The sequence below is a fragment of the Porites lutea genome, chromosome 1 (genome assembly GCF_958299795.1).
Source record: "Porites lutea chromosome 1, jaPorLute2.1, whole genome shotgun sequence".
NCBI lineage: Eukaryota > Metazoa > Cnidaria > Anthozoa > Scleractinia > Poritidae > Porites > Porites lutea.
Genome location: NC_133201.1, coordinates 27,084,363 through 27,109,651, shown reverse-complemented (window position 1 = coordinate 27,109,651; position 25,289 = coordinate 27,084,363). Strand labels below are relative to the sequence as shown.

Below are 25,289 nucleotides of genomic sequence, written 5' to 3'. Positions count from 1 at the left end.
TGCCAACCCCTGATAAAGGAAAATCTGTAGACTCATGAAAAAAAATCGGGAGATTCTACAAAAACTAGTAAGATTCTATTTTTTCCCAATCAAAATTAAACGACCCCTTTTCCATTAGGGGAGTCAACTGTTTATTTTAATATAACCTTTCTTTAGTGTGGTCCGTTATGTAACAAATTAGATGCCGCTTTTTCTTTGATGACTTTAAGAGGCCAGAAAATAGGTTATCACTGTGACGAAACATACAGCAGAGTCATTTCTTTGGGCTAAGACAACTTCATGGCTAAAATAGTTAAAGCTTATCCAGGCACAAGAATTTCCCCACAAAATTTATGTTTTTATTCAACAAGGTAATATTTCAATTTAGAATATTTCCCAGAAAACCATGAGATTGGGAGCCTTGTCATGAGACCGTGAGAAAAGTTAAAAAATCATGAGACTCACGGCAGAATGGAGAGAGTTGGCAGGTCTGTCTCATATCACATTTTCTATCGAAACCTGTATGTAGTAGGAAGAAACTTTGTACCAAGTGGGCACTACAGCATTCTCTGAGGTGTCCGCTTAAATTATACAAGTTTCACTGTACATGTTTGACTCCATTCGCACTAACTATTGATGTGGAAGGATATGAAATTGCTTCATGCATAACAGATGTACATGTTTGGAGCTGTATGTAAATCTTATTAATTTTTTTTGCTATTTATGAAAACTTAATGTAAGCTTAAAGTGCAACTAACCCCCAAAAATGTTTTTCGCTAAATGAAATCTCCTTATTTTTCTGATTACTTTTGCGAAAAAATTATCGTGATTGACAAAATCCTCGCGTTTCCATGGCTGTTTAAAGTTAGGTCTCTTGTGTCCCATTACCGAGGTTCGTGGGAGCTGGGTACGAATGTTGTTGTGACGTCATCGAAGGAGGACATCTGCCGCGGACTCATGAGTAAATGACCGAGAAACGATAAAGGGAAAATCATTTTAACTGATTTTAAGCGAGCGGGATACTAAAACCACCAAAATTCAACGGAATATGTCTTTAAGTGATTCAAGTTCTGAGAGAAGTTTTAATTCAGAAGATTCTGAGGCAAATTTGGCCGAAGTGGAAGATGAACTAAGTGATCGCGAGTCGCAAGTTTCATGTGAAAGCCTGGAAAATGACATTGCATATCTCGATCAACCCTTGGCTGATGAAGAATAGCTAAAAAAGTACGAAGAAGAAGTTGATGAGACAAATAAGCTAGAGCAAGAACTACGGGGAAGAGTTGAAGAATCAGTTCATGTGGATTCTTGGTGAGTGTCGGCAAATTTGTAGTATGATCGTGTGAAGATCGAAGTAAAAGCTTATGTAAATAATTGAGTACCTGCTTGTTTGGCGGCGTGATTGCTGTAATGTATGATGAGAGTGGTTAGCTGTCGCTACAAAAAGTGTTATTTTTGTATGATTCTAGCTACCTTGATTGTTACAGGTGTTCCTGTGGAAACTGAAGCCGTGTTGTCCTTCAGAATTTGAGCGAGTGCTACTGCTGCCAGGAGCTGTAGTTGGTTACAAAGAAGCCATGTGTAGCGAAAGTGTTCTTGAAGATATTCAACTCGAAACGGCCTTAAGGTGTATCACACAACATCCTGGTTTTGGTCCTAGCTACCTTCAAAAGTGGAGCTTACGTATGGCTGGCGAACGTGTCAATACCAAAGCCAAACAGAGATATAAACAAACTGGAACCGAAGAAAGGTGAGATAGTTTTTGTTATTTTTGTACCGCATTGGAGTCAAATACGATGGATATGGTACACACTCGATTTGAAAACATACAAATTCTTTAATACATCGTCTAGCCGAAATTAAATACTTTTCTTATTGTCTTTTTTTTTACAGTTACTTGCGTAGCATTGCCTACAGGGAGTTTTCCAGACTTGTCTACAAGCGCATTCCTCTTCCTGCGTATGCTTACACGGAAATAAGAAAATAATTTCCTGTCGACAGGGATGAAACCTACACTGGATTCGAACTCGACGAAGATGATTAAGTAAACTTTTTAGGCTTTTTCCCTTGTAAATTATTCTGTTATTAAATTGCTGATCATCTGTTTGACTGTCTGTTTTACTTCATCTTTTGTTGACGTAAACAGTAGATTCATTTTGAACTGTAGCTTTTACCACTATTTTTTTTCCTTTTGATATACAATTTTATAAATTTCAATAAGCATGTAATAAAAAAGAACTAGCGATAAATCAACAGGTGGGGTGTTCGCCCGGGGGGTACTCACCATAATGGCCTATAAAGGGAGGCTCCGCCTAAAAGGGGTATCTTTTTCTGGCTTCAGTATATGAAAGGGTAGGGATTTTACTCGTTGAAGTATATGAAAGGGTAGGGAAATCTATCATTTGGGTCTGTGAAATGGCTAGTAGGGCTCACAAATGAATTTTATGGCTTTATAAAGTCAAGAAAACGTTCTATTTGTCTGATTGATTCCAATTTAAAAGACAGTTTATTTAAAGCGGTCAAAAGAGATGCAAAGTTCTAAACAAGGTATGTGAAAGGGGTACCAAATGTCAATAGAATTGAAGGTATACGAAAGGGGCACCTTTTTTGTGAAAAATGGTATATAAAGGGGTAAGGAGTTGGACCTCGGGGTGGAACCTCCCCACATAAAAATTTGTTGAGTACCACCCCAGGGGTGTTTGTTGTAAATAATAAAAAAGTCATTATGCAATGAAAATGTATTTTTGCCCACCAAAAGAGGCCACTGCTAGCACAAAACTTTTTTCCTCTCCATTATGAAAAACAGCAATCTCCTATAGCCCCTTGTTACGAGAGAAAGAGTAATCAGGAGATGTGTCACTGTAAGTAAATTCAATACAGTACAATTCAGCAGCTCCTCTAAAGGCGATAGAAAGGGTTGTGAGGATGAAAATCTTTACTCCTTTTTCCACAAAATTCATTCCTTTCTCCAATTTTTATAGAAAATAAGCTACATAATATATTATAAACAGAAAAGATCACTACAGTCAAATACACAACTTATGCAGTTGTGAAAAGAAAGCCTGAAAAAATTCAGGCTTACAGGGATTCCAACCCTGATCTCTGTGATACCAGTGCAGTCCCCGTGCAGGTTGAAATTGAAATGAACTGCTGCAAGAATGTGCCTAAAAAACAAAAACAGGCAATATTTTCAATAAAGAGGTTATACAGACTAAACTACAAAAACGTAATATCATTGAATAACGAAGGGCTTGGAATAACACTTTGTGAACTAACGTTCTGGATGTTTTTTTCTTCCAAATCAGCTAAAAAATTTTCTATGTGGCCTGTGATTCAACAGAAACACCTTGCCTTGCATTTTTTTGCCAGTTTTAGCTTATTTTGCAAGAAAAAATGTATGCAAAAAATGCGTTGGCCTTTTTTTGTTAAAATAGGAAACAAAAGAAACCTATTAAGGTCTTTGTTTAGCAAAATCAGCAGAGCGGGAGATTATTCTTACCATGAATACATTCCAACATAAGAATATGCTATCATCTGAATATGGCTGCCCGGAAATCTTAGCTTACTACGTACAGATAAATATCGTACCTCATCGTAAAGACTGGTCCATCTTCTGCTTTGATTTAGCCGACGACCTTGTTCCCTTTAAAACTAAGTCCGCGAAAACTCGCCTTGAAAATGATGGGCTCCTGATCGTTGATCACTAGATCAAAAATTCGATTGTTTTTAAGCGCGCACGCTGTAAAAATGGTTGGCTCCTATTTAGCTCTCCTCTGCTGGACAAAGTTCACCCATTTCCGTCCTCTTTTAATGCTTTCCTCGCGTGAGTCATCAAAGATAGGAATTCTCTGAAGCCCGATACTTCTTTGGGGATCGGCTGTTCTGCTACAACCGAAAACAACACAGGCGTCCGCATGATTCCAGAAGAAGATTTCAAGAAAGTCCGTGTTGCTCGCGAAGGTCGAGCTCCTTCGATGACGTCACAATAACACTCGGACCCATTCTCCGCAGAGCTCGGTAGTGGCCGCAAGAACCGCCAAAATTTGAAACTTTGAAAAATTATAAAAAAATAAGGAAAAACGCTATGACCAAAATTTTTTCGCACAAGTAAGCAGGATGATAAGAAGATTTCGTTCAGCGAAAAACATGTTTGGGGGTTAGTTGCACTTTAAAGGTATTACAGAGAAATATCCTTTGCTTCAACAAGACGGTACAACCTTCAAGTGTTAAAAAATATATATTCCTGGTGTAATTATTATAGATACATAGTGTTGAGGGAAGTCTTTGGTTTCCTTTTTCTTAAAACCGAAAAATAATTGACTTACATTGTGCCGGGGTAACCGAGTCGAGGTCATCTGTTTATATCAATATTAAGCACACTCGAATGGACTGATCATTTTTACTGCTAATTTCTCCCATTAAACATCAAGGACGATGTTTTCCACTATTGCTGACCTACCCTTCTGCCAAGTTTCGAATTTCCACACCAAAACGATTTTCTAAAACATGCGATGTTAATATGCGATCATGCGAATTTCTGCGACAATTATTCCACTTGAAAAAATTGGCTTAAACTGTTTACGAGGTAATTATGAACAGAATATAATAAAATTAACTCTCCTTCTCGGAAAAAAAGCTGTTGCAACTATACTTTCCCTCTAACAGAAACTACTTTAAAGTTTACTTATCCCGAAAAGACAGCTTGAATAGGTGGTACTATTGGCATTATTGGAGATAACAGCAAAGTAATGAATACAATGGCATCAGTTCTGGGACTGTACCTTTACTAGCGGCTACGCTCGCACACTCGAATGGACTGATCATTTTTTCTGCTACTTTATCTCAATTAACTTCAGAGGCAATGCTTTCCCATAGAAGTAACCTACCCTCATGCCAAGTTTCGATGTTCAACACCCCACCGATTACGAGAAAATGCGATATTACTGTGCGAACATGCAAACTTTTGCGGCACATTATTCCACTCGAGGAAATTGACCGAAACTGTTTACAACTCTCATACGCGTTATTTTTCGGATTAATGCACATTTCACTCACCTGCTCGGAAAGAGATGTTGGAACTGCACTATCCTACCGTGAAAAAGACCATTTTGGAGAGTCAGTATCCAGGAAAACCAACTTTAAAAGTAGCATTTGGAAATGGCAACGGCGCCATTTTGGAAAACTCCTCGAAGTTGCGCGCTTCTCTCTTCGTGACGTCACGATGGCCAAGATCGTCGGGACAAACAAACTACCAAGTTCACCACCCCCACCCGAATGCAGTCTTTCTTCTTGAATTTTTGTCAGCTAGTGCGGAGATAATGGTAAGGACGCAAGTAAATAAAATAGACCTTGTCACGGTTTTCGACGCCATCTTGACGAGTAGGCAAACGCGTGAGAAATTACAGTGTTTGTATGAGAATCTAATGTCGAATAATTTCCTTAGAAGGGCTGTTCTGAAAAAAATATGATTTGTAAACTAAAGCTTCACTCCTAAGGATTCTCCTGAAAAAATTTGAGGGCGTTACATGCACTAGAAGACGTAGAACCACTTTTTAAAATTTTCTATACATTTGTCTGTAAGAAAGTCCTGGAGAAATTACAGACAAATATATGGAAAATCTATAGCAAGCCTCTGGTGAAATATAAGCACAGGTACGCCCCAAATTGTTTTAGGATAATCCTTTGCTTTGTAGCTTTAGTTTACAATTGATATTTTTTTCAGAACAGCCGTTTTACGGAAATTATTCGACATTAGATTCTCATACAAACACTGTAATTTCTCACGCGTTTGCCTACTCGTCAAGATGGCGTCCAAAACCATGACAAGGTCTATTAATTATGTATAATTGTTAATAAAATGAACTGAACATCGTATCCTTGTGTGAGTTCCTTCTCGTAGCCTCGCTCGTTGTTATTTAAGAAATACTATGAGGAATATTTAAACTAGAAGTTCTCATTGAGAAGGGAAGTGCTGCCGTTAGTTGTGAAGCGAATAGGACAAAGACAGTTTGTAGAACAGTTGAACATATAAATTCTCTTTTATTAAAGTCAATAACTTACACTTGCTATGGGGCGCCGTTTGTAAAAAAAATGATTTAACTTAATTTTGTCATTTTTTTCGTTATTTATTAAATAAAGTTTTGTGATATGATATCATACGTCAATGATTTGATATAATAAATGTTGATTTCAAATCATGCGTTTGTGATTTGATAATATAAATTATTATTTAAAATCATGCGTTTATGATTTGATATAATAAATTCTGATTTCAAATCATACCTTTATGATTTGTTATAATAAATTATTTTTTCAAATCATACCTTTATGATTTGATATAATAAATATTGATTTCAAATCATAAGTTTATGATTTGATATAATAAATCCTGATTTCAAATCATAAGTTTATGATTTGATATAATAAATCCTGATTTCAAATCATTCGTTTATGATTTGATATAGTAAATCCTGATTTCAAATCATAAGTTTATGATTTCATATAATAAGTTCTGATTTTAAATCATAAGTTTATGATTTGATATAATAAGTCCTGATTTCAAATCATAAGTATATGATTTCATATAATAAAAATCATTATTTGATATCAGTAAAACCATGATTTAATTTAATAAGTAATAAGTAACCGCGTGACTTGGCACGTGGGTTACTAGCGCGGGAATAATCGCAAAGATGGCGACACAACCAGATCAGCTATCGAAGTCAATCACTTTTGCGGTCTCTAGAGCCGTAGAAAGGGCGGTTGACCAAGCTTTGGCATCCCTTCCGAGCCTTCCTGGCAATTCAGGTTTTGCTCCTCCTACACAAGAGGTATGTAACATTGATGTATCACTGCTAAAGCATCCCAGTCGCTGCCGGGGTGATGACCTGTGTGTCGATGTGATTAGCAAAAAAATCATTATTGATGTCTTCCAAGCGCCTCATCTATTTCTTACATGTTGCACTGCATCGTTAGTTAGGGGGGTTGCATGTTAATCGGAAAGCTATAACTATATTTACGAGGGAAAGAGGACTTTTGGACCTTTCGCTTGTCTGGCGCATTGCGTGACACATGCGGCTCATGGTTAATACCATGTCAGTTAAATTAGATGTGTTTGCTTCCTTTTTTTATGTCCTTTTGGTAGCCATACTAAAATAACATACAGTGAATGATTGTTTTTATTTAACAAAGTAAGGCGAGAAACTGATTTACCTGTCCGACTGGTGGAAAATTTACATAGTAGAGAAATTAATTGAATGAATTTGATAATTCATCTGTCATTCAGCAAGACACATCGACATACAGGTCATCACCCCGGCAGCGACTGCGATGCTTTAGCAGTGATACATCAATGTTACATACCTCTTGTGTCGCAGGAGCAAAACCTGAATTGCCAGGAAGGCTTGGAAGGGATGCCAAAGCTTGGTCAACCGCCCTTTCTACGGCTCTAGAGACCGCAGAAGCGATTTACCTCGATAGCTGATCTGGTTGTGTCGCCATCTTTGCGATTATTCCCGCGCTAGTAACCCACGTGCCAAATCACGCGGTTACTTATTACTTATTAAATTAAATCATGGTTTTACTGATATCAAATAATGATTTTTATTATATGAAATCATATACTTATGATTTGAAATCAGGACTTATTATATCAAATCATAAACTTATGATTTAAAATCAGAACTTATTATATGAAATCATAAACTTATGATTTGAAATCAGGATTTACTATATCAAATCATAAACGAATGATTTGAAATCAGGATTTATTATATCAAATCATAAACTTATGATTTGAAATCAGGATTTATTATATCAAATCATAAACTTATGATTTGAAATCAATATTTATTATATCAAATCATAAAGGTATGATTTGAAAAAATAATTTATTATAACAAATCATAAAGGTATGATTTGAAATCAGAATTTATTATATCAAATCATAAATGCATGATTTTAAATAATAATTTATTATATCAAATCACAAACGCGTGATTTGAAATCAACATTTATTATATCAAATCATTGACGTATGATATCATATCAGAAAACTTTATTTAATAAATAACGAAAAAAATGACAAAATTAAGCTAAATCATTTTTTTACAAACGGCGCCCCATAACTTGCTGGCATTATGAAACACTCAGAGCGTAATATAAAAAATGAACCGATCACGATGACAAATACGCTTACATTCATATAACTCGCTAAGGTTTCAATACCATTTTGTAATTCATTTTAATAAAATAATTCATGAAATTCTAAAACAACAGCAGTGCTGATAGGCTGTTTCTTCATCGAACAATCATCGTACACAGGATCGATGAGATGAGTTGCGAACAAATGACGTAAAGGCCAAAACTTGTTTATTCACAGGTCTGGTAGATGTACAGCACATGCTGTTCACTTACGTAACTTACAATCCTGATTACCAAGATAACAATCTGTGTGACAAAAGAATACTCGCTATAACTAATCTTGAAACCTGAATAAAAAAAATTAACCCAAACAAATGTTCCGTACAATACGTCTTCAACTGTTCTTACCGTTTAGGCCGTTTAAAAAGACAGCAAGCATCCGATAAACTACGATTTCTGCACAGATCTCACATGAGAGCAAAACAAAATGGCGGGTTGCTCTTAAGAGAAAAACAGGCGCGGCAGCTAAGCAAACCGCTTACTGCACAGCGCTGCAGTCACAGTCCATCGAACCAAAAATCTCAAATGCGTCAAGAATATGGTCTGCTGCCGACTGATGCCCGGCAGCAGTAACAACGACTTGGACCAGGTTTGGAAGGGTAGATGGCTGGATAGAGGTCTACGACAGTTTGTTATGTCTGCGGCTGTTCGGTAAAATATGCATATATTCCATGTTAAAAAAAAAAATGGCGGTAAATTCGAACACGTGGAGTGATCTTTTTACCAAGAAGTTATCGGATTATTCTGGTTATGTGTTAAGCCTTGATGACGCCACGAGGGTCTTAAAAGCATATGAAGTCGCCACCACTTCGACCTTTACCGTTATTAAGCAAACAAAGGGATTTGGAAGCACTTCTATGACAAGAAATCTTAAAGGTGTATATGTCATACATCTATAAATGTACTTTTTAATGAGCATTCTTGTTTCAATATAAATGTTTTAATAATGCCTCAAGAATGAGTACTGGGGAACAACTTGATTAATGCATGAAGAATCATTTGGCTTAAAATCACTATTTGTACATTTGTATTACCTGAAATTAATTTTTTTTTGGATTGAGGGACTATGGAAATCGATGGAATATGTATTCCCAGGGGGGGAGGTACTTTAGGAATTTCTGGGTGGGGATGTGCCGCTGAGACCCTGGAACCCTTAACCTATACCAGAGCTAATTCAGCTAAATTTTGCTACCCTATACTAGAGTAAACTCCCCAAATCTCCCCTATCCTAGAGTAGCTGTTTCCCTAGTCTAGACAAAATCTTCAACCAACTGATCAGTTTCCTGAAAAATGATACCCTATTCTAAACCCAAATGTTCTGATTCATATACCCTATCCTAGAGTAAACTGCTTGAAAACCATACCCTTCACAGCGGCACATACCTATATAGCCCATATATGGCAGTACCCCCGCCCCCCGGGATGTATTGTGCACAGTAGACAAGTCCCCCCAAGTCATTAGAGGTTACTCCCTTGCATACACTATAAATTATGCTCTATATGGGCATCTGCCACTTAACAGGGTTTGCTTGTTGTCACTCTAACTGGTACAGGGTAAGAAAATCACCCTTATCTCTGAATCAGAGACAATATAATTTTTTGTACATTTTTCTCAATCAAGCTTAGGAGCAAAACCCAACTCCCTCTTTGCTTTTAATTATCACTGAGGATTGCAAGGTCCTTTCTATTTGTCAGGATCAGCTGCAGAGTTCCAAGGACTCAGCAGCACCCTCCACCCCGCCCCCAACCGGGGGGGGGGGGAGGGGGTCCTGAACACCCTAATAGTGACCTCTATGACAATCAACACCTCTTGATTTTTAAAGAACCAAAATCTGGAAAAAAGACACTGTTGTAAGCTATGTGATACAGTGAAACATGAAAACGCTTGTGCATTTTTGTATTCTAAGATCATCATCAGGACCATCACCAGTCTAATTTTTCACATCGGATCTTTTGGAAAGATGTACAACAAACGAAGGGAACAAATCTTAACTTTGATGGCATTCCTTTTGTCATCTTGGGTGCCAAGCTTTTTGAATGTCAAAATGGACCTGATCGCAACAAGGCCTTGAAGGAAAAATATGCTAAGAAAAAGGTAAGGTAACGGAACAATAGCACTTATGCAAATGAACGTAATTTTCTGTGGTTTTGATGAAAGCATAAGTCTTGTAAATGGGTGGATCAGAAATGTCATTGTAACACCACTCCATACACCTTTAAACATCTCTCAGTTTTCTCTAATTTTGTTACTGATGTTTTGTTTTTTTTTTTTTTCAGGCATCTGGAGATCATGATTATTGTGGGAAAAGAAGATACATGGTGCAAAACACTAAGAAGTGCAACTGCACTGCCCAAATACACATGCGGGAAATTATTGTATACCCAACATACAAGGTTTGGGATGAAATTGTAACAGTACAACAACAATAACCATTGTTCCTACAAATTATAATATGAACACTAGAAAACTGGGAATGAGAGTAAATGCTAATGTTTCCATGCAGGGAATCAATTGGTGGAAGTTTTCAGGCTAAGGGTTCCAGGTCTCCAGAGATAAACCCCTGCCCAATATACCCCAGCATACTCCTCGAAGAATTGGTATGCTTGTTGTCAAAACTGAGGGGGGAGGGGGGGGGGGCTGCACTGCCCCAATTAGAATAAATTACATCTAATGACCATGATGGTAGAGATGATAATAATTGTTACTACCACTTAGACTTCTGTTGTCTGGAGAAACTAATCACCTATGTACTGGAGCAGAGATAACTAATCACTAAGGACTTTTTTATGCTTGTCTCTAAAATTTAGATTATTTCATACATTGGATGTTACAAGTACTGTTTTGGATATCATCTTTAAAATTCAAAATGGGTTATAGTACCCCTCACTTTATCATGGAATAATTATTAATTACATTAAAAATTTATTTACTCATAACAGATTGAATCAGAGACAAAATCCAGAAAGGAAGAAGCATCAAAAAAGCTCAGGAGTGATTTACAGCAGGGAAAAGCTGAGGGGGAACGTCGCATATACATTTCTCTGCCAAAAACTGATGAGCACAAGAACCATCCTTTTGGGCAGGTTTGTGCGGAATTCTGGTTTGTGCAGAGAAATACAATTTAAAACCTGTTGATAGGAGGTGGAAGTCCCTTAAAAACAAGATCACACCGTAAAAAATTTAATTTCCCATTAGGCACCCTCAAGCCTTTGACCTCCAGACTTACATAGAAGTTAACAAACAAAAATTCTGGAAATAATTCATTTATTAATAGGCAAATATGACATTTTATTAATTTTAGAGAGCTGGATTAATGCAACGCATTGACGACAGAGTTGTGAAGAAAGTGAACGAACTAGTAAAAGATGGTGTCACTAGCGTTGCAGAGATGGAGAGGCATCTAGGCTTCTATGTAAAAAAGGAGCTTTATGATGGTTTACCTCTGCCAGATCCTGGTAACCGCCGTTTTTTCCCAAGTCGTAATGACATATATAACATCATGTACACGGCCTCTATACAGATGCTTCACTCCAAGATTGATCAAGAGGAACTGGCCCATAAGATTGCTGAATGGCAACAAGAATCCCCCCAAGATAAATTCTTTCTGCGACCAAGTACGAAGTCTGCATCAGAAAGTTTTGAGTCAGCACCAGAAGTGTTGGAGGAGGATGACATTATGTGGCAGATGAATGATGCAGATTTACATGCTGGCAAACAGTCTACTGATCTGCTGTTTGTTCACCAAACCCACTGGCAGAGAACACTAATCGAAAAATATGGCAATGAAATTTGCCTCCTTGATGCCACCTACAAAACTTCCAGATATGCCCTTCCTCTATTCTTTTTGTGCATCAAAACTAATGTCAATTACTGTGTTGTTGGATCATTTGTCATACAGCGCGAGACCAGGCAGGCAATTGCTGAAGCACTTGATGTGTTACGTGAGTGGAACCCACAATGGTCGCCAAGATTTTTCATGACCGACTTCAGCGATCCTGAAATTAAAGCAATTGAAGAAGTTTTTAACCGTGAGTTTTAAAAATGCTGCCAAAAATGAATTTATAACATAACAAACTTGAGATTATCATTAAAATACTTTATTTAATTAGCAAAACAGTTCCACAATAATCCCTGAAATTCTGAGAAACTGCCCACCTACCCTATCCCTCCGAAAGTTTTCCCTAAGAGAGTAAGTCAACAGCAATGTTGGGTTAAGGATGGGGTGGGTGAGCAGTTACCCAAAATGGGCCAGCTTTGGTTGAGAATCATGAGCCTGAATCAGATACATGTAGTAAGTTGGGTGGGGAAAATAACCTTTTCACCTTGCCCTATTATTCATTTTCTACAAATGTTTCCATATCACATCTGGTGTGTGACCTCATTAATTACAGCCTATGTTTAAAGAGTGATCGGTCTGTCTCAAAGAATTATCTTTAAGGACAGATTTTTTCTTTTTTGAATGTTAGAATGCACTGTGTACATCTGTGACTTCCATCGCCTCCAAGCCTGGCAACGATGGTTAAACACGTCCAGCCATGGACTAGTACAGGGCAAAGAAGAAGTCCTAGCTTTGTTGAAGAACCTAGCAAAGGCTCCCACTGAAACTGCTTATGAGAAAGCATCACAATCTCTAATGGAAAGTCAATACTGGAAGACCAACAGTGATCTCAGAAACTGGTTTGAAAAAAGGTGGCTTTGTGAGAACAAGGTAAATGAAAGGGAGATCTATTAATTGTTTCATTATGTTACATCTGTACTGACCAAGGCAAAATTCTTGTACCATTATTTTATGATTTTCATTTAAAAATCAAAGCTACTTATTATATTTTGTTATGAAATTTACCTCTACACTAGAAGGCTTACATATTGTTTTAATATCCTTCTCCGTAATATACCTCACTTATGTACTGTATTTTGTTCCTACTTATTCATGAAGAGATGGGTTTGGGCTTATCGCAAAGATCAATTCAATGTGGCAATCAATACCAATAATGGTATCAAAAGACAGAACTGGTCATTCAAGTACGACTTCCTTGCTAAGCAACGTGATACAAGCCTTTCAGGGATGCTCACAGTGCTAGTGACACAGTTTCTACCTTCAAGTTTCCGAAGGTTTGTTTTATGCAACAGTATACCATTTTACTTTCCATCAGTAGATATATTCTTTCATTCATTGCATTTCCCACATTTCCTTACTGGACAGTAACTGTAGCATTACTTGACCGCTTGTACTCTATAAGTTAGTGGCTAAGACATTGATGAAGAATGCTGCAAACTGTCTACTAACTTGGTTTGAACTGAGTTTAACACTGCCCTTAGGCCAATTCTTACACAGGAGTAGAGTTGTTCACAATGATGAGCATTCTTCTGTGTTGGCACCATAACCTACATGTACACATACTGTCAGAAAAATACAACAGAACAAACGCACATTTCATTTGGTTGAAATGTGATTAAATTTTCCACCATCAAGTACATCTATGAATGTAGGAGGTGAGCAGTTTCCCTGTCTGCCTATCTCTAAATTGCTAGTTTAGATAAGAAAAGCTTACAAATACTGGCTGTACATGACAACTGCAGCTAACAACCAGGCCCACTTAAGGACAGTTCTATTTACTGAGGTGTATGCTTGTTATTCAGATTTAGCATGCTCAGTCACATGTCATACCAAAAGAAAACAGAATACTTAATTACCTTCCAGCTATCTATCATTAAATCAACGTTACTCTGGGGAGTTCAAGCAGTATAACCAATCACTTCCACAGTGGCTCCACAACCGCCCACGTGCATTTGTTGACCATGTCAGAATGCGTCTGGACAATTCTCTCAATGTGCCCAAAGAAGACATTGAAGTCCTTCCAGATCAAACACCAACGTTTACAATTAAAAGTGACAATCAAAAGTCAACATACAAAGCCTGCTTTGGAGATGACAACAGCATGCCCTTTTGTACCTGCCCAGACTGGACCGAGCACCACCTACCCTGCAAGCACATGTGTGCCATCTTTCGCAATTTTGCGCCTGAGTACAGCTGGGACTCCCTTTCTTCCCTTTACAGGCTAAGCCCATATTTTCAACTTGACAATGAGGAGTCAGTCATGGGAAATAATATATCAATGTCCCAAACTACTAACCATAATATTGAAGAAACTGACTATGAAGTGGAAGAAAATGAATCACTAGAGACAACTGTCAATAAAATAACAGAAACAAAGAAGAATACAGCCTTGAATGTGAAGAAGCAAGCCCTCCAATGTAGGGAGCTCCTCGCCCAACTTAGAGATTTGACATACCTGTGCGAGAAAGAGGATGCTCTTAAAGATCTGCAGGCTTCACTAACAGCAAGTCTTCTTAGCTTTCGCCCCCAAGTTCCATCAGAGGGTGGGCTTTTGTTAGAAAAAAATTGCCAGAGAAAAGTAAAGACCAACAAGAGAGTGTTAACTGCCGTGAAGTATGCAGACCTCCCCCCTCGAAAGAAATTGAGGAAGGACAACACAACAAACAAAGAAAACCGGAAAAGAAAACCACATCTACTAAAGCCTAGTCAAAGCATGTCAAGCAAGAAAAAAGAGAAAAGGGCGGCGTCTGTACCGAGAAGAACTGCAACTCCATCGCTCTCACAAAAAACGGCTCAAACCGAGACAATAGATCCAGCTTCATTGGCGCCTCCCTTATTACTACCACAGATGGCTCAGGCCAAGAGAACAGAATCAGCACCTGTATGTAAGCCAACAATATCAGTATCTCCTTCACTGCCAGGCCAACCTGAGGTACTTGAGGGGAAAGATACAACACCTGCAGCCCCCATGCCAAACCAACCTTCATTTCCCACATCACAGGTACATGCAGCTCTCGGCAATGATAATCCATTATATTCAGACCTATCATCATTCCCTTCACTGCTACAGCAATCAACAGAGGGAAAGCCATCCCCTGCAGAAAAGAAGTTTGTTCCTGTTAAAGTTGTTCAAGGATCCATGAGCCAGCAGAATGAGAAATTCTCTGATAGTAACAGGGGCAAGCAATGCACAAGCAATAGTTTAACCTTCCTGCTTCATTACTTAACATGTCCTGGTGAAAAACAAAGCAAAGCAACAATTGATGCAGTTCTGAGTGTTGGAGATAAACTACATACAGCTTTAACCAAAGTCCTAAAATGCCCAGGGGAGAGGTTGTCATTTGAAGATGTTTCAAAGGCTGTTAAACTGTTGGGGGAAGGTGACTCCATTCTATTCCCTCAAGGGATACTCAGTGGTGATATCTTCTCCTTGTCAAGCAACCCACCATTTTTACCTCTGAAGGTAGCATTACAAAATGCCCTCCTAAACAACTCAGGCACTTGGCTGAGGTTCCCGGAATTTACAGTGGCTGTTTGTAAGCTACCAGATGGTTATTACAATCTGTTTGACCCTCACGCAAGAAATCAGAAGGGGTTTGTGGATGGAAATGGAACTGCAGTGATTATGTCCTTCCCTACAGTAGATTCATTAGTGAACCATGTCAGAACCTTTGTTGGACAAAATGGTTTGGAGACTGCCATTCAAAAGTCAGTGGACAGCTTATCCATGGCTGATCGCTCCTTTGAGTTGCTACCTGTTGCCGTATCCAACAAAGATTATGGCCAACCACAAAAAAACAGCTGCTTGTCTAGGATGACCAGTGGAGTATCATCTGAACAAAAGGATGTTTCTTTTCAAAGGTAAGAAAACAACTCACCACGCATAGTACACTCCATTATATTCTAAAAAGATGAGCTTATGACCAAGGCAATACTCACTAGGACATCAGTGAGAAACATAAATATTTGATTAAGCATGCTGGTAAACTTGACCCAACTTTTTTGTTTTGTTGAATAATCTTATTATACAGATAATGATGTTGTATACATTCCACTTTGGTTGTAGTGAGATGATCCAGCAAGCATGCAGGAAAAGGCCAGGAGGACTCAACATTGGTCAAACAGCAAATAAAAAGGTAAAGAATTTTTATTAAAAAGTGAACAAGGAAATTTCTTTGACATTTTATTTTCAACATTTTTATTTTCCTTTTCCATTCATTAATATTAATTTGCGTAATACATTATGGGTCATAACCTTTTATTTGACTTTTGAAAACGAAATGCATTACTCCAATGAGTAATATTCTGGTACTTTCAGTCTACAAAATGTGACACCGAAGAAGCAGAAGCAGTACTCAATAAATTCAACATCACGCTCACAAACCAAGACTTAAATAGACTTCATGATGGGGAAGAGCTTAATGATCAGGTACCCCTTTGAACTTGAAAAAATAAAAAACTTAAACTAAACTTAAAACATCATATTATAAGACACATTTCTTTAATTTTTAAGTGTGTAGACCTGAGAATTTTATGTACATAAATAAAATGGAGGCAATGTATGGACGATTGCGGCGCATTAATGAAAAGTCGAACCTCGCTCAAATTTTACTTTTTCTGTGCAGCCATACATGGCTTCTATATTATCTATGCAACTAAAATTTAAATGAGTACACCCCTAAAAATTATGCAACAGTGGAAATTCACCATATTAATTTCAACCTTTTCCTTTGCTTTTAGATTATCAATTTCTACGTAGAACTAATCAATCAGAGATCGAAGGAGGTCAGTCAATTTACAGAATAATCAACACTTTCAGTAAGAGTTTGAAACCATAACAAAAATAAAGTAATTAACTACTGCTTGGGTTTTGGTCTCTTTCTAGAAATCAAACATGCCTAAAGTCCTTTGTATGAATACTTTCTTCTATAAAAAGTTGGCTACATGTGGAGCAAAGAGGCTTGCCAACTGGACCAAGAAGGTATTAATACCGCACTCTCATCACATGATGGTTATGGTCAATGTAATAATGATAATAATGTCATCTTGCAAAATCAACCAGACTAATGAAGGCTGAGTGACTCAGTTCAAATGTTAAAATCAGTATAAATTAATTACGTTTCTAGTCAAATCCTTGTAAATTCTCTAATCTATATGGGAAATGCATTGAGCTTTTCTGGTACATATACATGTTACATTTGAAAAGTTTTTAAGCATTCAATAAGGCCAAATTGGCAACATCTCAAAAAAATGATGTTATTAACATTACTCTTTTACTGTGTCCTCCATAGATCAACATATTTGAATATGACAAGATCTTCATTCCAGTTCATCTACCTGGTCACTGGGTCCTTGGGGTGTGTACAGAATAAAGTTTAAATGTCTGAAAACAATGCATTTATCTGATTGAAGTGTCCACTCTACTTAACTGTACCTTAATTAATACTAACATCAGTTTAACTGTGCTATTATTAGGTGGTGGATTTCGGCTCAAAGGTTATATCTTACTGGGATTCTATGAAGTCATCTGCTGATTGCGCCTTCTACGAGAATCTCAGGTAATTAACAAGTGTTTTAGTGCCTATGTTTTACAGTGATAATTTAGTTTTTGTGCTTTTTAAGACAAACAATAACACAAATATTTTCCTCTATCATTGTAGGAGTTTTGTGAAGGAAGAAAGTGTCAAACGAGGAAGAACCTTCCTGGAAGAACAATGGCTGAATCAATATCCACAGGTATCACTGTGAATAAAGCTGTGTCATGGTATCATCAGTCTTAAATAAAACTTTTATAAGGTTCAAAAGGACATAACATGAATCTTGTGGGTTATAATACTTATATATTTTTTTCCAGGATATACCAAAACAGTACAATGCCTATGATTGTGGCATGTTTGTTTGCATGGTAAGTTTGGACATCTATGTTGACTGCATTGGAACGACTCAGAAATTAATTGAAGGCCATAATGAAATTAAATTATTATTCTTTACACTTTTAGTTTGCTGAATTCTTGAGCAGAGGGGATCTCCCCGCATTTAAACAGGCAAGTATACCTGTATCGTAATACAAACCAAAGGTTTTTGTAAACAAATTATTTTATTTCACCTTTTATATTCTTTTTAACAGGATGACATGCCTTCAATGCGAAGAAAAGTTCACGACCAAATATTGCAAGGTTTCATCTAAGAGTACCAAAACTGGTCAAAACATATCACATAATTGGCATGCAAAAAGGTGGAAAAAACAATATGGTATCAGTACTATGGAAACATGCCCTGTATTAAAGGAGCAATATTGACTACTCATTGTATCAAAGAATTGAAGTGGTTGCCAGGTTACTCTTTAGTTTATGTTATCTATAAAATATGAGACACAGTGTTTCGACACAAGATAGAACACCAGAAAGAGCCTTGACACACAGCAACATATTCCTGGTCAACTTCAAATTGTTTCATAGATACTTCCATAAAATACATGTGTAATATTAATCGGCCACAAATTATTAAGGATGCATTAATGATAAAATTTTAACCCAATCTCCAAACATGCATGAATCATTGATTGTGTTTGTATTTTTGTTATGATTTAGTAATTAGTTTGAGGAATCATTAACCACAAACAAAAAGAAACTTACGAAGCACAAGTGCTACCTACTTGTCAGTTTAATTGAATTTCCTTGTTCAGAGGTCATTAAAAAGGAAAGTAAATAATAACAATTAAAAATTATTATTAACAGAAAATTGTTTCTATTTATATTAATTAAGCTTAATTATTCTTAATTATTGGTTATTGCATGAGGTTGTTGCAAGGTTAGGTATAATCAAGGTCAATGTTGCTACATACAGATAAGTCAGTTATCTGCTGCAGATAACTGACTAATCTGTAGGTTGTGCACGCAATGCATGACTTCCAGTAACAATAATATTAATAAATTTAGGTTCCTTGCAACGATATGTTTGTCGTTATTTTCTTCACAACAATGTATAATAAAACTATATTATTATTATTAGATTTGGTTTTCAATATCCTAAATCATCAAGGTCTCGGCAAGTGTTATCAGGCTAGGCTGATAACACTGACTTTCTACCTTGATTATTCCGGATATCTCAAAAACCTCATGCAATAATATTGTTTGTTAAGTGTGGGTTCAGCCAATGACAAGACAGATATTAAATACAATGTACCAAACAAAGAATTTCATGTCTTTATGCATTTAGTTGTATGTCTATATCTTGACTAAGAGGCTTCAAGTTCATAAAAACGTATTGTGACTTTTTCTCAAATATTTTGATGTGATACCCCTTTGTTTTTCAACCTGGTTCAGGTCATTGTTATCGTATAACAACGAGCCCAAGCTCGAAATATGAGCATCGGCATTGTTGGGTAACATTCAAAATAATTATAAGGATTTGTATGGGAAAAAAACCTACCGTTTCTGTAACCTACGAAAATGAAAGGATTTCAATAAAAAACAGCTTACCTTACTCAAAATGTGTGTTACGTCTCTCCTGTGTGGTCGCGGGCCGATTTATGTCCATTTTATGGGTTTTTATGTAAACGGTTTTCTCTCTAGATAAAGGTTTACCGAGGTCGGGCACTACAGCGAAGCGGCTCGATTGATCCACCGGTTGCTCCCCGGGGTCACCCACCCCCTCGGGATGGCCGCTGATTAGTGCATAACACCGTACAACGGTATTTTCTCACACTGAAGAAGGGTCATAAACCCGAAACGTTTTGTTTTTTGAAACCATTTGACACTTTTTGATAATTCTTTACCGAGTATCACCTTATAAGCTACAAGTCGACCTCACGAGTTTCTTAGCGAGCGGCGCGGAGCGATCGAGCTTCTTAAGGCTTTTTTGAAAGGCTCCTTGTAGAGTTTACTAGATCCGGTTCATCGTTTGAAAGCGCAGAGTAGGCATATTTCTTAGCAGGGGAGGAAACAAAAAGAAATTGAATAAATAAAGTAAAATAAAAAACGGAATAGAAAGAAACAAAGAAACAAAGAAAGTGGCAAACATAGCAAGTTTTTCGGACGGGAAAAAACCTAGCCTTGCGGCTAGGAAAAAACCCCGCGGGGGAAGTCCCCTGCGGGAAAAAACCCAGGCAAGCGAAACCACTTCTGATTCGCCGATTTTTGAGACCCAAGATGGCTGATGCATGACATATTTGTTTGTTTTGCGTCGCATCTTTCTTCAGTTCATTGCCAACAGTCATGAAGAAACAGATAGCTAAAACCAGCATGGCCAGCCATCCAGACATCGAAGGAAAGAATCTATTTTCATTTGGTTTGATCACTGATATACAGTACGCCGATCTCGACGACCGGCAGAATTATCACAAAACAAAATGGCGGCGTTATCGAAACGCATTGAGTTGTTTGCAGAAAGCAGTTGCACACTGGAAAACGGAAGAGCATTTGCCGATGTTTATAATACAGCTCGGCGATATAATCGATGGCTTTAATTCTGCAATAGTAGATGCAGATGATAATAAAAGAAATTTTTCTCGAGAAGCGTTGGAAGCTGTCATGAAAGAATTTTCTCAACTACCCTCTAAGATGCCTGTTGTACATAACGTTGGAAATCATGAGCTTTATAATTTTTCGCGCGAAGAGCTCGAAAGATCTGCCCTTCATCCAAGTAACTCATGCCTTGAGCTGAATGAGAACTTTCCTGAGAGTGGATATAATAAGAAACCATTCTACTTCTCGTTCACACCACATCCAAAGTTCTGCTTTATCTATCTGGATAGCTATGACATCAGTATTCTTGGTGTGGACGAAAGCTCCCAGCAGTATGAAGATGCTATGAGCCTACTGCGCAAATACAACAAAAATGATGACCTCCACAGCCCTGTTGGCCTTCACGGTCTTGAAAAGCGCTTTGTCAAATTCAACGGTTCTCTCAGCAAAGAGCAGTTGTCATGGCTTCACAGTGTCCTTACACAAGCAGAAGCAAATAAGCAGAAAGCTGTGATATTTAGCCATGTTCCCTTCAACCCAGAGGTTGGGGATCCAGTCACGCTTTTGTGGAATTATCAAGATGTGCTTGATGTGTTGCAGCAGTTTAATTGTGTCGTCGCCTGCTTTCATGGCCACACCCATGTATGGGACTATGCAGTTGATGACAAGGGCGTCCATTACTGTGTTTTTGATGGTGTGGTAGAAGCCCCTTTGGATTCCAATGCATTTGCCACACTGCATGTTAAAGATGACTCTATTGCCATTGAAGGATTTGGTGTTGTGCCAAGTCGAGTGTTGAAATTTCACAAGTGATGGAATTGCATGCTGTGGAACCCAGTTAATATGTTGACCAGCCTGCCATAAGAATTTGGACTTATCAAATTGGTGGCCTTTAATAAGTCATGAATGCTAATACTTTTATTTCATGATTGGTTTTTTTCCTCATATTTATGATAGTAATTTTGCAATGCTGACTTTGTAAACGAAATGACTATTTTATGAGTGAATGGTATGAAATCAGTGCACTTTCGGCTTGCTTGGTAGTAATGATGTGGTGAATTTGTCGAGAAATTTATATCTTGGGGTTTTATAATGTGGCTGTGGTCTGCATTAATGAGGTAGCCACATTAACTGGGATCAATTTGATAAAACTTTTACAAGTGTAATCTACAAGGCTAGCCATTGTTTTAGAGTCTGAGAGCATTGGCTACAGTCAACTCTCTGTAAGACAGACACCTTTTAGACTGGCCCCAACTGTCCGTAGACAGGTGTCCGGCTTATAGAGAGTTGAGGTAAATATTATGTGACACAAGTAAAAACTTAATCTGAACCCAATGGCAATGAAAATAATACACATCTGTTCATTTTATGGAAAACATCTAAAACTGGAACATTCTAACAGAAAAGTGGAATCATTTTCCTATTGTGCAATCAAACATTCATTACTAGCCTGCGTAGCAGGTGCTAGGAAATAAATGGGCACAAGAAAGAACAGGCCCTCTCTCGCACGTGCCTGTTCTTTCTTGTGCCTATTTATTTCCTAGCAGCACCTTATACGTAGGCTAGTTCGTTACAAGCAACCCTTTACGGCTTTGTGGTCTAAAAGTGTAACAGTATGCACTCTGGGAACTTGAGAAGACTACATAATTTTAAAAATTTTGCAATGTACTGTCATGTAGAACACCCACATTTCCATTTTGAGATAGTTTTCACTGCATAATTAAAGCAGTTCTCAAGTGACCGTTCATGGTTTTAAAAAGGTCCGTTGTCCGTCTTCTAGAGAGTATAGTTACAGTAAAATGATTGAAAAATGGCAGGGACGAACGCCAGGTGTCTGTCTTAGAGAGATGTCCTTAAGAGAGAGTTGACTGACAGTACATTATTTTGTAAATTACCCTTGTAAAAGTTTTATTTAATTTCCCCCCCGAGGTTTTGCTGGTTTTCCTACAAGATAAAAAGTATGGATTTGTAAATAGAAAGATGGCCATTTGGAATGGTTCCATTCTACTCTAAAAGGGGAGGAACAGCTGCCAACAATGATCCAGACCTGTTACAAATTCAAAATATTTGGGTGTAAATATTTGGGAAATCATCCATAAAAATGCATGAGTTCATCATGTGACAAAATATCACTGTGAGAGGATTAATTTGGTTGCTTCTGCAGGTGCTGTTACATCACTACAAACAACTAAAAAAAACATGTAAGAAAATCTCACTGGGAGTTCTATTGTTTGGATTTTTGTGTTTTTTTGTTACAAATAATCTGTCCAGGTGCATGCTAAAGCCTGTACCTACTGCACGCTTAACCACTCCAAATTTTTTACTTTCTATTATTATTAACTAGATTTCATGTGTCTGTGCCTCTGTTCAGTGATAGGTCACAGATGATGTCAACATGTGGTAAAAACAAAGAAGAGGCACACGAGCCACAGGTGAGTGTGTCACTGGTTTTCTTATAAATATTCTTCGGTTTCTCCCTTTTTCTCACTTGAAAACAGCTCCTGCCAAAGTTTTTTCAAGGCTTTCACTTGCTTAATCAGAATAATGTTGCAAATATTCTTAAAACCACATAACAAACCAAAGGAATCTAGTTTTCCTTGATGTCATCTGTGTGTCTGTCCTCTTAACTAGATCATGAGCAAAGACCAATCACAGCGCACATAGCATTCACCACTAACATTGTATAAAATTTAAACACATCTGATTTGGTTTGAAAGAACAGTGCCCTAGAAGACTGCCTTATGACATTCCTGGGGAGTATGTATGATTATTTTACCTCCAAGCAAATTACTGACAAGAATTTGACTTAATTTATTTTCTAAAGAGAGAAATTCTCAGTAAATGTAAATACTTTGTTTATCAAGTGAAAGTAGACTGTAATGCTTTGGTTAGTTTTCAGGCGCTCTATACTTGTAAGTGATCACAAACAAATTGTACAGTGGTAAATAAAATTATGGCAGTTTTTTGTTTTGGTCAAAGGGTGTTGTGGAGATATGTGAATGTGTGAATTGAGGTGAATTTAGATTATGTCTCTATCTTTAAATCACTTATTTGAGATCTCGAGTGAGTGGTAAATACTGTTGTTCTTTGTTAGCCAACTCAGTACTTTTTCATCACTTTGTTTACAGTGTAATATTACAGTACTTGCTGTTATCACTATAACAATTAAATGTTTATAAATATTTATTGACTTAGTTGAACCACCATCAAGCGGCCACCCTCAAGGTACTAGCAAGAGGCTGCTTAATGGAGGAACACAATCTTTAGCAGAAAACATCACTTTATTTTGAAACAATCACATGATGGTAGCAGCATTACTGGTCCACAGTCAGTTGTCTTTATCCTGGACTGTGTTTTTCCTCCATCATATTATCCATGAAATACACTGTAAAGTTAAACTAAGTGTATCAAGTGCTTGATGGCTGCTTAAAAGAGGTGATGACAATGGGAGAACTCTCACTGGGATGGTCAAAAAGTGGCCCCTCTTACTAGGGGGTTAATTTGGCATTATTTTCTACAATTATTTGGGGACTTTGGTTACTGGCTGCCTCATAGCTGACCGCTTAATGGAGGTTCAACTGTATTATTTTAAGCGACTTTTCAGGGACAATGAAACAATAATCCAGCAAATGGACTTAAAGGCCAGATATTTGAAAGGCCAATTATTGCTTTTCCTGGATTAAAGGTTTAATTCATGATTGTGTTAATTTTACTTTCCCTTAGCTAATTTTTTTTTAGGATAATTTCATGTTATCGGATCTTTGAGTTAAGTTGAACAGTGTTCCTAGTTTAAGCTTTAGTTATTTGTTTTTAGACAAGGGCAAATTAAGTGGCACATTTGTGGGTTAAACTTTGTCACCTTTCAAGGAAGAAGGCTGAGAGGATGAAACAAATTTCATGTAGAAACCGTGGGAGCAAGGTTAGATTAAAAACCCTTAAACTGGTGGGCTGTATTAATCTTCAGATGAGTAGTTTGAAGTCAGATTAGTGCTAAGTTGGGTTAAATGTTAACAGAGCATGTGAGTTGTTAGACTGTTCACAGTCCCCTATTTTTCCGTAAGGTCATCACGATCAAGAGCCTATCATTACAGGTGCCATCTTGGTTTCAGTTGGGGGAGGGAGGCATGTCAAACTGTCCCCACCCTTTTAAGTAGATTATAAGATGCAATCTGTCAGGAAATTGAGTAGTTTTAATGTTCTGTGGACAAAAACCTTGTACTAGAATGATTTAAACAATATCACATTCTTTTTTACATTTTTCAAGAGTGAAAGATGTTTTTAGTCATCTGTAATAATACCAAAGAAATTTTCTTTGGTGTTCTTCTTGACCAGTACAAGGTTTTTGTCCACTGAAAATTAAAATTACTCAATAGCCTAATGGATTCTGTCTTAATACTCATCCCAAGGCTAGACTTGGTCCATTTTAAAGCAAGATGGCCCCTTTAAAGGTACAACAACAAAAATGGGACAGTGAACGGTTTCATGAGTTCTAATAGCATTTAACCTTGGATTTTCAATTTACCAACATGGCCAAGAACAAATTCAGTTTGTGGTCAGAGTAGGATCAGCGTCTGAGACCTCCTGGCCCCAGTTGTCCTAATGTTGAATACAGTCAAGTCTCTCTAAGACGGACACCTGTGGGACTGGCACTAGCTGTCTGTCTTAGAGAGATGTCCGTCTTATAGTAAGTCAAATAGAGGGAGCAAAGAAAGGCAGGGACCAACTCTAGGTGTCCGTTTTACAGACATGTCCGTCTTATAGAGGTGTCGGTTAAGAAATAGTCGACTGTAGTGCTATTCACCAGATA

At 37.5% G+C, this 25,289-nt stretch overlaps 4 protein-coding genes and 1 long non-coding RNA gene across 5 annotated transcripts; all 5 read left to right on the top strand.

The window, feature by feature from the left end:
• The first annotated feature begins 1,159 nt into the window (after positions 1 to 1,159).
• Positions 1,160 to 1,950, top strand: LOC140936647 (uncharacterized). Its single transcript, XR_012165399.1, has 3 exons — positions 1,160 to 1,287; positions 1,464 to 1,726; positions 1,870 to 1,950. It is a non-coding gene; the product is annotated as an uncharacterized lncRNA (long non-coding RNA).
• An 8,120-nt stretch (positions 1,951 to 10,070) lies between these two features.
• Positions 10,071 to 12,911, top strand: LOC140927079 (uncharacterized). The gene is made up of 5 exons (XM_073376744.1): positions 10,071 to 10,273; positions 10,456 to 10,572; positions 11,119 to 11,262; positions 11,481 to 12,207; positions 12,646 to 12,911. The coding sequence occupies exons 2-5, from the start codon at positions 10,495 to 10,497 to the stop codon at positions 12,909 to 12,911; spliced, it is 1,215 nt and encodes a 404-aa protein (XP_073232845.1). The 5' UTR covers positions 10,071 to 10,273; positions 10,456 to 10,494.
• On the top strand, positions 12,912 to 16,841 carry LOC140947330 (uncharacterized). Its single transcript, XM_073396402.1, has 5 exons — positions 12,912 to 13,291; positions 13,881 to 15,878; positions 16,084 to 16,153; positions 16,336 to 16,446; positions 16,758 to 16,841. The coding sequence occupies exons 1-5, from the start codon at positions 13,110 to 13,112 to the stop codon at positions 16,821 to 16,823; spliced, it is 2,427 nt and encodes an 808-aa protein (XP_073252503.1). The 5' UTR covers positions 12,912 to 13,109; the 3' UTR covers positions 16,824 to 16,841.
• A 65-nt stretch (positions 16,842 to 16,906) lies between these two features.
• On the top strand, positions 16,907 to 18,204 carry LOC140927068 (sentrin-specific protease-like). The gene is made up of 7 exons (XM_073376735.1): positions 16,907 to 16,998; positions 17,309 to 17,374; positions 17,493 to 17,575; positions 17,678 to 17,753; positions 17,872 to 17,922; positions 18,017 to 18,061; positions 18,145 to 18,204. The coding sequence occupies exons 1-7, from the start codon at positions 16,912 to 16,914 to the stop codon at positions 18,202 to 18,204; spliced, it is 468 nt and encodes a 155-aa protein (XP_073232836.1). The 5' UTR covers positions 16,907 to 16,911.
• A 1,994-nt stretch (positions 18,205 to 20,198) lies between these two features.
• On the top strand, positions 20,199 to 24,178 carry LOC140947321 (manganese-dependent ADP-ribose/CDP-alcohol diphosphatase-like). The gene has a single exon (XM_073396390.1). The coding sequence runs from the start codon at positions 20,234 to 20,236 to the stop codon at positions 21,293 to 21,295; it is 1,062 nt and encodes a 353-aa protein (XP_073252491.1). The 5' UTR covers positions 20,199 to 20,233; the 3' UTR covers positions 21,296 to 24,178.
• Positions 24,179 to 25,289: the final 1,111 nt, after the last annotated feature.

Bases quoted from the DNA above. Each gene is read 5' to 3' on its own strand.
- LOC140927079 (XM_073376744.1), top strand. From the start codon at position 10,495: ATGGTGCAAAACACTAAGAAGTGCAACTGCACTGCCCAAATACACATG. The intron at 11,263-11,480 runs GTTTGTGCGGAA...TATTAATTTTAG, and splicing joins AGAACCATCCTTTTGGGCAG to AGAGCTGGATTAATGCAACG. The intron at 12,208-12,645 runs GTGAGTTTTAAA...TTTGAATGTTAG, and splicing joins AATTGAAGAAGTTTTTAACC to AATGCACTGTGTACATCTGT.
- LOC140947330 (XM_073396402.1), top strand. From the start codon at position 13,110: ATGAAGAGATGGGTTTGGGCTTATCGCAAAGATCAATTCAATGTGGCA. The intron at 16,154-16,335 runs GTAAAGAATTTT...TGGTACTTTCAG, and splicing joins GTCAAACAGCAAATAAAAAG to TCTACAAAATGTGACACCGA. The intron at 16,447-16,757 runs GTACCCCTTTGA...CTTTGCTTTTAG, and splicing joins GGGAAGAGCTTAATGATCAG to ATTATCAATTTCTACGTAGA.
- LOC140927068 (XM_073376735.1), top strand. From the start codon at position 16,912: ATGCCTAAAGTCCTTTGTATGAATACTTTCTTCTATAAAAAGTTGGCT. The intron at 17,375-17,492 runs GTGTGTACAGAA...TGCTATTATTAG, and splicing joins CTGGTCACTGGGTCCTTGGG to GTGGTGGATTTCGGCTCAAA. The intron at 17,576-17,677 runs GTAATTAACAAG...CTATCATTGTAG, and splicing joins GCCTTCTACGAGAATCTCAG to GAGTTTTGTGAAGGAAGAAA.
- LOC140947321 (XM_073396390.1), top strand. From the start codon at position 20,234: ATGAAGAAACAGATAGCTAAAACCAGCATGGCCAGCCATCCAGACATC.